We start from the raw sequence: 12,978 nt of genomic DNA, 5'->3' as shown, positions 1-12,978 counted from the left end.
CCGATTCCGCTTGCCGGAAATGATGCTTGACCGGGAAAAGGAAAACAAACGTGGCTCCTCGGCTTGATTTGCGAGATCAGGCAGCCTCCATAACAAGAACAAATCAAAGTCGACGTGCTGGAATTTGTGCTATATTCACTAACCGACATTTGTACATGTACTACGCTACGAGAGAGAGAGAATTTATTAGAAAGGCAGAGAGGTCGGCCTGAGCGAGCATGCTCTGGCCTGCTACTCTGCACAGGGGAAAAAGGAAAGGGGGCAAAAAAGAGTGATGAAAGATAATGATGAGGAGGAGAGGAAGAAGGCATGCATATATACACTAGCATAGTGGTTTCCTTAAAGCCTTGTGTCTAGCCCGGTGGTCTTCAAGTAGTCCATAGCAGCCCTTATAGCTATTGATGCTACTGTACGGTGACACATGGCGGACAAAACAGTACTTTCGGACAATAAATGTCTGTCAATGCCTGCTAGCGTCGAAGCCAGCATGTTCCGCTGTGATGCGTAGAGGGGGCAGTCGCAAAACAAATCTTGGAGAGTCTCCGACACTTGGCAGCGTTCACAGTTCGGGCTGTCGGTACAGCCAATCAGATGCGCATAGCGTCGACTGAAGGCGACGCCCAGGCGAATCCGGTGAAGCATGCTTGCTTGGCATCGCTTGACTTAAGCTGGGAGGTGAAAAGTCCTCTCATAGTGTATTTACCGCAGGCAAATACGCTAAGGCCTATTCAAGGGCTGTTAATAATAATAATAAAAAAAAAAAACTCCAGCCATTGCCCTGTCGAGAAAATGGGGGTAAGCGAAGCTTGTCGTGTGTGTATCTGATCTTCGTCAGGGTAAAGTAAAGTTCACGACATGTCACGGTAATAAAACATAAACGTTGATTAAATTGATACACCGAGGGAAGGAAACGTACAAAGCAATAGAAGGAAAAGTTGCACGAAAGGGAAACAAAAATAGAAGGAAAGGGAACGAAAAGGAGTAGGAAAGGGAAAGTAGTAAGTCACGTACTTTCTCTCTCTCTCGTTCTTTCTTTCTCCCTTGCTTGCCTTCTCTCTTTCTTTCTTTTTTATCCCTGGTATGTGCCATTGGGCTTGGACCCTTTCTGCACAATCATCAGGATCGGCCCACACGACAGGGGTATGTGCCATTGAGCTTCGACCCTTTCTGCACTGTCGCCAGGATCGGCCCACTTTTTAGCGTGGCACCACCCCCATCGCCGACACTTGAGCCTAAAAGCTTCACTTAAACATTCGGCATTTACAAGCCATCTAGCTCAGCCAGGGTTGATTCAATAGTTTATATCACATTGTAGTGACGGTGAAGAATGGAGTAGCGAAAACTGATAAACGAGAGCAACTCTTTTTTGGGCGAGCCTGTGCCCAGAAAAACAAGTTACACTCAAAGTACAATGATAGCGGCAGGCACAGTCGGCGATTGTCGAAAACTTGATTTGCGGGTCACGCGCGTCGGCTTTTATACATGACTCGCCGAAAGTTCCAGAGTAATCGCTGGTGCCCGTGTGCCTTCCAGCAAGTGCTACTCAATTCGTGTCGCGTATGCAATCTGATTACACCAGGTGCGGTGACAACAGGATATAACCAGCGATAACATTCGAGAAACTCCCGATACAGAAAGGCGCTTCTTGCGCCAGGCGATAACTTTCAACATTTGGGCGGAGCCACCGACTTAGCCTGGGGGCTTTTGCCCTAGGGGGGCAGTTAGTGAAGGACGGTCACCGGGAAAGATAATTAAGCACGCGTGGCAAAGCGCCCTCCAAAAATCATCGTCCTGGTGCTGCATGCAAAGCCCGAAAGCGAAAATCAAAAGCAACCATCCGTGGTTGCTTAGTGGTTATGGTATTGCGCTGCCAAGCACGAAGTCGCGGGATTAAATCCCGGCCACGGCGGCTGCATATCTATGGGGGCGAAACATAGAACGCCGGTGTACTTACATTTAGGTGCACGTTAAAGAACCCCCGGTGGTCAAATTCAATCCGGAGACCCCCACTACGCCGTGCCTCATAGTTTTTTTGGCATGCGACACCCCGTAATATAATTATTGTTTTAAAGCAACGGCACTGGTAATAAATAAATCACAATGTAACATTGAAATAGGGTACCAGAGCTGGTTAGCGCGCGTGGAACGGCCTAATTCGCACCACGTGGATGATTTCAGGTAGTGCACGGCGCCGCTGTTATTGCGTAATGCCGTCCGACACGACATGACCTCGTAGTCCAAAGCATCAATACGTCGGAGGATCGCCGATTCCAAGCAACGCCGCAGTAGCTCTTCATTAAGTTCACGTCGGCGTACAGGGATCCCAACACGGTCGTCGGGCTGGTGTTCCACGTTGCGTCGACAAAGATTGTAGCCTCGGCTGGCCGTACTTTGCTGTTTCTTGATGCGCAGGCGGGCAAGTTGCCGTGCTTCTTCGGCGTGCCAGAGGTAGGCGGCGACGTCGAGATGGTCTTCGTTGGTGACGTGTGGCAGCATGGCGTCGCGAGTCGTCGTCGGCTTCCTTCCGTAAACCAGCTGGAACGGCGTGATCTGCGTGACCGCAATACAATGCGGCAGCCGTCGCCGTAGAGAGAGAGAGCAAACGAGGGAGCAAATGCAGGGAGGTTAACCAGAAGTCAGTTTCCGGTTTGCTACCCTACACTGGGGTGGGGGATAAAGGGGTTGGAGAGAGTGCAAAGAGAGAGAGAGAGAGAGAGAGCGAAAAAAAGAACACAAAGAAGACACAGGCATAGGTAACATTTCTCGTTCGGCCTCAACAGCGCAGTACTAAGCCGCTCTTAAATCTAGGGACTTTAGCTGAGCGAAGTCGCAGCCATTTTTTTCATGGGCGCCGGCATATTGCTTATGCAGTGGCGCCATCTATAGACAGTTGGCATGCTGGTTTGGGCGAGCGCTCTGTGTTGTATGCCAGGTGTGCGCTTGGTCGTTTGCGTTTGTGGTTGTGGTGGTTGTTTTCTTGGTCTATTTAGTATAGCATGGCGTTTTATGCGTGGGGAATGGTCTTGTGGGACGTACTGAAACGATTTAGGTCAGCATGGCCGGAGTTTCAGCGGCCTTCGAGATCAGTTTGGTACTTCTGAAAATTCGTTTCACTAATCTTGCTGCATCATTCTCGCTCTAGTTTTAAGCTGTGGTTTAGCAGCACTGAGTAGTTCAGAAACTTATGACGATCCCAACAGCTTCGGTACTGTTCTCCTACGGAATTATAGTGTTGTTTAATTTGACAGGCGTTCAAATTGTTATCTCTGGATACATTGAGCGACTACCCCATTTGTTGGACGAGGTTACCGGCCTGGAATAAAATACTTTTAGTTAGTAATATAGCAGAATACTGTATCTAAAGGATAGTTTTAGCTGAGCGTTTCAGGCGCTCAGACACTGCAAAGAACTGCTTTAATTACGCATTTTGGTATGAAGTGCGTCTCCCATAGGCGCGAGCGACGCGTGTTCAGCTTGGCTGCAAAACGACGAAGCCAAGTGGACAGACACGCCGTCAAGCTCTGCGCGATCGACTTGGCAGCGCAGCAAGGGCCGCGTTATGTCTTCCACTGCCGGAATGAGTGTTGTGGTCACGACCAATAGTTTCCTGCTAAGCAGATGCGCGAAAATTGTTATAATACCCTTGTATGAGTGTAGCGTGCGGTTAAATTAAAGCTGGCTGAAGTTAAAGTCGCCTGAATCCAACATGCCCGTGACTTATAATACACGATATCTTCCACTACTTATGCAGGACAGTGAAGGTCACCGCAGGACAAGGCGAGACACATAACACCGAGCTCAGAGCAGGCATGACCCGAACAATGGGCTAAATATCCTAACTCCTAAAGCTATACACTGCGCAACTGAGAGTCGAAAACATCAGCGTGCAAACATCGCTACGCGTAGCCCTACTGAATCGTCTCATGGAACCACAAAGTATACCGGCTGGTTGGATGTCGCCGACGTTGGGCGACACCATGCCGAAAATAATTCACGCGGCTGCTGCTACGCGTAACAACATAAATTATATGTAACCGCCCAAAGGCGACGGAACTTGAAGTTACGTGCACAAACACTCCAGAGTGAACGCAGTAGGTTTTCGTTCATTCTTTTTTTTTTCTATAAAAGGTGAACAAACTTGGTGTTTTATCAGAATAAGTCTAAATGAGCGATGCTCTCTTACGTAATTTGTATTCTAGGCAGAGACCCGTTTTCGCGGAGCGGGGACTGAAGGGGAAAAAAAATAAGCTTTTTCTGTCTTTTGCAACCATGTGTTCCGCAACTGCTGCAGCTGCTCGCTTCAATGGCGCGCGCACCCAAAGGCTGCGAGCCATGAGGGAAAATAATGACCCCTCTACCCCTCGAGCATAAAATAAAGACAAGAATTTTCGGACTTCGTGGCGGTCTTCGGTTCTCGCTGTCACAACTCACTCGCGACGTTATACGCACAGGACGCTTAGCAGCATCTGCGCGGGAATGGAACTGCGAGAAATCGTGAAACGCGCGGGATACCTTCTGTATATTGTGAGCCCGAACGAGACGTCGTTTGAGAGGCTTGAAGATGTTCCCGACTACGTTGTTCAGGTAGGTATCACAAACACTTTTCTCTCTCCGTTCGTTTCATCAAGGAAATGACGCCCGTATCGGTGCCTTAGACGTTGTGTTGAATATACAGACTGCGATTGCATAAGCGGGACCCAGAAATAGAGTACTGTGCGCCTCGAAAGTTGGAATGGAACCAAGCAGGTATGGTGCACCAGATTCGCCTCGATGTTGCCTTCGCCAGACTTTGTACGTGGCTCATAGGTAGCGAGAGACATTGGTCCAAATTGTGAACCCCCTGTTAGGTGCCAGAAACTCTCACACACAAGTTTTGCCTCAGTTCGACACCCGCGCGAGTATGGCAGAGAGAACACACATCGACAGCAGACCACTACTTGATGACTGTTTTGGGTTCTTGACCTGACTCAAACCACACAGCCGTGATTATGAGCGCAGCTCTAGCATTTTAACAAGTCACTCTACCAGGAACACGTACGACTTTAGAGATGCTGCAACGTGGTGCACTTGCATATGCACACTTTTTTTTTTTTTTTCATCATCATCGTCACTCAGCACTCCTCTTCTCTCCTGTCATCATTAACCAGTGCACGGAGTATCTAGCCAGGACAATCTATAGCTGAGACCGACCAGTTCCTTTCTCCAAATAAATTCATCTCTCTGCAAGCTGTGTCTCACGCCACGTCCCATGAAACTGTGAGCCACGGGTGTGATTTGTCTTTTCCTTTATTATATCCGCGTTATCAAAGGGCCTTTATTGCTTCTTTGGAAATCACCTGATGTCAGAAGAGCATTCATTGGATCCTCGGGGGGACGGCACAGCAAATACAGTTACCAAGAGCACGATTTCTAACTGATGGAACTCCTTTTCGCGCATTTCGCGCTACTTCCTTGGTCAGAGCGGTGCTCCGCCCGCGTTATAAATCGGATCAGCCAGCCGTGAACAATGGATGATAGGAGTCTCACAGAATCGAGCTGAAGACATCGCTATAAAATCGCAGCCAGGCCATCCGTGCCTCGATATTTATTTTCTCAATAGCACTGTTTAAACTTCATACATTCAGTAGGACCGACAAACGTGTGGTTAAGCAAATTAATTCCGTTTCCCTGAGTCATCATTGTCAGCTAGCGCACTCCTTCCAGCTCTCTTGTCTCCCCTTTTACACTTTCTGTTACGCAGATTGATGAATACACCTCACTTACATGCTTGATTTCCATTGTTGACTGGCTTCTAAATTTCACGACTACCTTTCGTGGAACATCATGCGTATTCCATCATGCATGATGCGTTATCTCCCCTGAATGTGTTTTCAAAATGAAAAAAATATATTGTAATTAATTACAGCACGTTCATTAATTCGTATACTTGTAATTCAGGCGTTTAAGTGCTCGTAGCCTTACGTATTCTTATCCTATACTTCAGTATGTAGTTACAGTGTATTGTCGCAATAAAATTACACATTCCTGGTGTTCATGAGCTGAAAGATTTGCTCATGCACATTTTAGACACACATTTTTCTAACCAAGACTTGAGCTAAAGTCTAGCAAAGTACAATCGTATATCTTGTATTTTACTTTCTTATCAGTTAGAAGCACTTAATTATAGGTTCGTTCTGCTCGCCCTTTAAGTTACGCCGTTATCGTGTCGTTATCGGGTCGCCTCTGGTCATATAGCTATTGTCACCGAGGCAATGCGCATTAGGAGTCGGACATCGACACCTAATCACTTATTTAGAGCAAACATTCTCCATGGTAACTTATGCGGGATGTTGTGCTCACGCAAACTCTGAAAGTGCTGACGTCTTTGGACTGCATTCAGGGTAGGCACAGCAAGAAATGCTGGAGGTGACGTAGACAATGCTTTGCCTATTGCAAAGTTATTTTTTTAAGATATAGCGACATCATGTGAGAAGTGAGCAAGCAAGACTGTGGTGTTGAATGTGACAGGCTGCCACTGTCGCTGTAAAAAAGCTCAGAGCCAGAGCTGGAAGCTGACGTATTTTTTTTTTCTCATCATTTATAGGTGTAGTTTTCCATCTTATTCGTCAGAGTTGTTCGTATTAGATTATCCAGCATACCGCGAAATATACTTCAGGCATTGTAGTCTAAAATTTTGATATATTGCTGCTCGGCGATAGAAAAAGTAAGATGACCAAAAGGAAAACAAATATTGGCCGCCATCCCGCCCTGCGAACGTGAATGTCCAGCGAAGCTGTATCAAACACCACACATGGTCGAGCATTGTATTCGCGCTGTTCTTCTGGCGTCTTTAGTTGCCGGGGTCTACCCATGGCCGTCTTAAAATGAACTGAATGAGTTTCTAGACGGGTCTCCCTTTTCACTAAGTATATATATATATATATATATATATATATATATATATATATATATATATATATATATATATATAGTGTTTGATTCGGTCAGGTTCCGACATGGACGCATTCACTCGCCTACAGAGGCCGATGACATCCTCAATGTAGCTTGTGAAGGTCTCACCAATTTGTTGAGATCGTCCGCGGAGGCTGTGTTCAGCGCGAAGCTTGCGCACCGCTGGCCGACCGAAAAACGAAACGAGGGTCTCTTTGAAAGCTGACCAGGTGGTAAAATCAGCCTCGTGGTTCTTGAACCACAGATGGGCCACGCCGGTAAGATAAAAGATGGCATGAGTCAACTTGTCGCGGTCATCCCACTTGTTGTGTGCACTAACACGTTCATACTCGGCCAGCCAGTCTTCCACGTCGTGATCGTCAGTGCCACTGAAGACTGGAGGATCACGCAGATGAAGCACCCCAGAGCACACGACAGGTGTGGGAGCGGGAGAAGCTCGCGAGGGTCCGGCATCCTCAGTCATTGTGAAGGCAGATGGTAGCGTACGGCTGCGGAGTTCCAGGACGCTGAAGGGGACGACCCAGCACTTCCACCAAATGCAACAAGAGTATTTTGCAGGTAGAGTTGATAAAGCGGTTTAACAAGCCGGATCGTTGAAGATGATGATGATGATGATGATGCCTCAATACTTGGCACAACCCACTGAGGGGGATAGGCCACGAACCGGGTGGTATTATGATAGAAATTTGAAATAAATTAATTTATAAATACATAAGTATAAGAATAAAAATAAATGAGTAATTCAAAATGAGAAATAAAGCAATAATAAAAGAATTTAGTAGTGTTTACTAAGTTAGTCAGCCTTGCCTGAATAGGAATAGTAATATGAATTTAATAATAAATTAAATACAGCAAAGGAAATACGTAGATTTTGAATAATAATAATAATAACATAATTGTGGTTTTATGACTTTACTTTTTGAATTTGCTAAAGCTATAATTTATTGAAGGATAAATAAAGCAATCGCGTAACAATGGGAAAATATTAATAAGGCAATCTTTTTGTGTCACATAAAAAGTTATAAATGGCTCGGCAAACATTCCCGTGGCCATATCCTAACACCGTGGCTCCAAGTGAGAGTAAAACTGAACTGCTTAACGGCAGTCCTAGATTACGAAGTGGGATTTCTAAACATCGTTGTCGATGATTAGAAAACCGCCGACAGGATAGTAAAAAGTGATCAATAGATTCTGGTTCATTGCAGAGGTAGCATAATGGTGATGCCGCCAGACCACATCTGTGCAAGTAAAAATTTAGTTGTGGAATACGGCAACGCAGTCTTGTCAGTGTTACTTCGAATTGCCGGTTGGGACACCACTGTCGATTCCAAGAATAATTTAGATGTATAAAGTCTGTTGATTTTGCTAGTGCGAGGCTTTTCTTGTCTTCAGTCAAAGCAAACTGCCTATATCTGGCTGCAGTGATATACGCAGTTGCCGGCAGCACAGATATCGCCGGACCCTTTAAAGAAGCTCGTGCTAAAGAATCAGCTATTTCATTAAGTTGGATGTCTCGGTGGCCTGGTACCCATACTAAATGAACTAACTTTAAGTGGGGAGGAGCTAATGTATAAAACGTGTTTAAAGCTGTCAAATTTGTAGATGCGTTAAGCGCGCTGCATACAGAAAGTGAATCTGTGACAATAATAACTTTTGTAACATATAGCGGTAACTTTCTCAATGCAAGAATTATTGCCAGAAGTTCGGCCTGAAAAACTTGGTGTGTAATCTGGCAGGCGAAGTGAAAAAGACCAATCGAGGGATGGTGAGTATATTCCCACGCCTTCCTTCTCTTCACACGAGGAAGCATCAGTCGCTATTACATTTATTGGGAAATGGGCCAAATAATCTTGCAAAAGGGCATTCAAATATGTTGGTGGCAGCAGTTTTGCGTTATTGGGGAAAATATCCGCAAACTCTATTTTAAAGGACAATTTGGAGCTATCTAACGGAATGATTTCCCTAATGTGAACATTTAAAGGTGCTAATTGTTCCTGCACAAATACAACCTGTGGGGTATGTAACCGAGGCCACGTGATCTCAAAAAATGAATTTGGTTCACTAATAAATATATATTCTGTACGTCTAAGAGGCGACTCATAAGCCCTTAAGTAGGTTTGAACCGTAAGCATGCAGAATCTCGTGTGAAGAGAAGGTAAGCGCGCTTCCTGGTATAACACGTTATTAGCAACGAATTTAGGCAGGCCTAAACATATTCGAAGAGCTTCTCTCTCTAAAAGAACAAGTGGTCTTATTTTATATTTTGCACCTCCGGAAAACAAAACACATCCAAATTCTATAATCGGTCGTACATACATACGATAGATCATAATTAATGTGTCACTTCGCATACCAGATCGCCGGTTACTGATTCTACGTAATAAACCTACAGCTCGTGTCCCTTTCGTTGCAATATTTTCTATGTGAGAACGCCAGCTAAGTTTTTCATCATATGTGATACCCAGGTACTTAAGCGACTCTACTTGTGGAATTATTCTCTGATCACATACTAAAGATAAATGTATCGGTCTGGAAAGCGGAAAGACAAGGACTGCACTTTTGTTTACGTTTAGAGACAGGTGAAGAGTGTGAAGCCACGTTTCTAGCATACTGAGGTATGTTTGCAAGGACAGATAAAGGGAATTGATGTCTCTTGCTGTCGCGAAAAATGCGATGTCGTCTGCATAGACATAGAGATGAACTTCCCGGCTCAGTGGAACTGAACTCATCAAAAGGTTAAATAGGACAGGAGACAGAACAGCCCCCTGGGGCACCCCTCTTGTCTGATCGAATTTTGTTGAAGAAACGCCGTTTTGAAAACAATAAAATTTTCTATTTCTTAAAAATGCAAAAATCCATGTCGTTATATATCTCGGAAAATTGTAGGACTGTAATCTGTCCAGTAGTAGTGGGTATTCGACACTGTCATAAGCTTTCGCCACGTCAAGAGTCACTAAAGCACTCAATTCTTTTCTATTTCTAGCAAGTTGGATACGGCTTTCCAAGTCTACATGCGCACACCAAATAGAGAGACCAGGACGGAAACCTATTTGACTTGGGCTCAGTAACGAATTTTTAGATATATGATCGATCATGCGATCATATAGAACTCTTTCAATAAGTTTTACCATATTTGAGGTAAGAGAAATAGGTCGAATATTGTCAAGATTGTAGCCAGCTCCTTGTTTTTTAAGTAGCGGAATTATTTTGGCTGTCCTCCATTCTTGAGGAATCCAAGCATTTTTTAGAGAATAATTCACGGTGTTTAGAAGTTCCTCAGGAGACATTGCAAACAAAATTTTTAACATGGCATTGGAAATGCCATCAGGACCTGGTGCTGAGGCAGGCAAAGATCTAACGATATTGGAAAGCTCCGACACTGTGACTTCCACAAAGTCATCCGCGATGGGAGGTCTTAATTGTCGATTCGGCAAACGTGATGTTAAGCGTTGAGCTAATCCCTTTCCTATGAATTCTAATGAAGCAGCTGTCTCACGTGGTGAAAGAATTATCGATGTAGTATTCGCTGATGTAGGTATGAACTTTCTATACCGAAGGAATCTGAACAGTGCTTTTTTGTTGTTAGGCTTAGAGAGGAATTCATGATGTTTTTTATCATATTCGTCTTTGGCATTCGATACAGTTCTTTTGAATGTGGCAGCTGCAAACTTATAATCACTCCAGTTACTCGGAGACTGATTGTAAAGTAGTTTTTTCCAAGCGGCTTTTCGTCTTCTATAATCCCGCGTGCACTCCGAATTCCACCAAGGAGAGTGAGTACGTTTATCTTTGTTAATATTGAACTGAGATCTTTTATATGAACTTTTTAATACCGCGCAAAGACTCATGGCTTTGATGTCATCCGGCACCGTTATCTGGGAGTTGAGGGTCGCTTTTAATACACTCTGAAATTTCTGGTAATTGACAAAAATTCGCGCCGGAGACTCTAAAGAAGTAAGAGGGCACAGAATATCAAATCTAATGGGTAGATGGTCACTGTTTGAAGCAGAGTCGACTGTAGACCAGGAAGTCACGCACATCCCCACGCTGGCAAATGTTAGATCCAATGCTGATTTATAACGGCCTTGAATAAACGTAACTGTTTTCGTGTTTAAGCAACAAAAATTTTGATTAATTGCCCAGTCCGATAATCTTTTTCCACATGAGTCTGTTCGGAAACCCCAAGCCACATGGTGTGAATTAAAGTCTCCCGCTATCACAATTTCTTTCCTACAAGATTTGACAACGTTATTAAGGTATCGAATATCTTGAACACCTGCAGGAAAATATGTATTAACTAAAGAAAACGGAGAACAACCAGGAATAGTTACATCTATTGCTAGTATCTCGCACTCCGTAGACATATACTGATATGATATTGTTGCTTTGTGGCATATTTTATTTGTTATCAGGAAAGCGAGTCCTCCACCTCTGGATGGACGGTCCAATCGAAATAAACGGTAGTTTCTTATGTGGAAATCTTGGCCATGTGATAGCCAAGTCTCCTGCAAAAGAATAATGTCGGGAGAAAATTGAGAACAAAAATATACTAAATCTGTGGCTGCAGAAATAATGGAACGGCAGTTCCACTGTAATACCTTTAAAACACCTATGATGAATTAATGCCTACTGTAGAAATCACTTGCTCTAATAGACTGTCTTTTAAAAAATCTTTCTTCGAAAGACTGTCTTTACCGTGTTTTGCGGGTTTTGATTTATGGATAGAACTTGAAGAATTGGGGTTAGCATCGGATTTAGAAATGTTATCTTTAACAATTTTTTTTGGTTTTGGAGTGCGGGACAGAGGTGGATGAATTATCATTAGGTGATCTTGTGCGTTTAAGCGTCGGAAGATCCATTTCTACGTCCTGGTTGTTTTCCGACACTGATCCAGAGAAGCATCCGTTGTCGGTCTGCTGAGTTGAAGTTGATGGTCTTGCATTTTTAGTGCTTTCTGCAATGACTGGCGAGGGATCTATTAGGTGCCCAGCGTTCGATGTAATGGGATTTGTAGGAATCTGCGAGCTAGTGTTAGGGCTCGTTACAGAACTGAAAAGCTGAATCATTTGTGATGTCATCACATGAGCTAGAGTCTCCGATAGGTTTGATGTTAGTCGTTCCATAGCCTTTGAGAGCGCTTTTTCGACAGCTATCGCAATAGCATCGGAAAGGGTAGAGTCTGCAACCATTTGTTGACGGGCTGTCACTCCTGCATATCCCTTAGATCTTCCCTGGACCTCAGCAACAGCATCACGGCGTGAGCAACGTCTCCTTTCAATTACTTCCAGGATTTGAAGTTCCTGTGTTCTCGCAGGACAGTTCGAGTAGTTAGCGGGGTGACCACCACTACAGAGACAGCATTTCTCTTCTTCGGATGAACAATCAGTGAAATTGTGGTTGTCACCGCAATTACGGCAACGTGGCGCAGATCTGCAGCCCCTCACGTTGTGACCGAATCGCCAACAGTTGGCGCATTGTAGAATGCGTGGAGCTAGAGATTCAACCTTACATATAAGGGGCCAGACCTTGATTTCTGTCGGTCGCAATGTACCAGCACATGTGATTATCACTGACTCAGTTGGAGTCTTCTTATTATCAATCACTCGGCTACACCGGTAAACGGAGATGACACCAACCACCGAAAACATCTCTAAAATCTCTTCAGGGGTTAAACTGACGTCTACACCTCGTACAATGCCTCTAGAGCATGCAAGATGTGGTGGGACGAAACATCTCACCGGATGTGAAGCGAATGTTGGGCAATTGAGCAGTTCCTTGGTACAGTTGTGGTCTGGCGAGCAACATAAAATACCTCCCTTGCCGAACTGGCGGACCTCAGTGATCTGTCGGTAGTGAGTTGACGCCTTCTGCAACTCCACCTGAATCGTCTTCGGGTTTTTCATGTTAATTATACCCCCGTCGGTAGGCACCATGGCCACGGGAACGTTGCCGGTTCCACTGCGGAGAAAAAACTCAAGCGGTAGCTCCTGGGGAGCCACCGAGGCTGACCACGGGGAAGCCCCGAGG

At 44.8% G+C, this 12,978-nt stretch overlaps 1 protein-coding gene across 1 annotated transcript in view; it reads left to right on the top strand.

The window, feature by feature from the left end:
* Positions 1–4,476: 4,476 nt before the first annotated feature.
* Positions 4,477–12,978, top strand: part of LOC119456966 (alkylglycerol monooxygenase-like) — a 31,788-nt gene continuing 23,286 nt past the window's right edge. Inside the window, exon 1 of the mRNA XM_037718786.1 lies at positions 4,477–4,584. Coding sequence (XP_037574714.1) covers positions 4,477–4,584 — 108 coding nt within the window. The remainder of the gene's footprint in view (positions 4,585–12,978) is intronic.

Source organism: Dermacentor silvarum, chromosome 6 (genome assembly GCF_013339745.2).
Source record: "Dermacentor silvarum isolate Dsil-2018 chromosome 6, BIME_Dsil_1.4, whole genome shotgun sequence".
Classification (NCBI taxonomy): domain Eukaryota; kingdom Metazoa; phylum Arthropoda; class Arachnida; order Ixodida; family Ixodidae; genus Dermacentor; species Dermacentor silvarum.
This window is presented reverse-complemented; position numbering and strand designations above follow the sequence as displayed.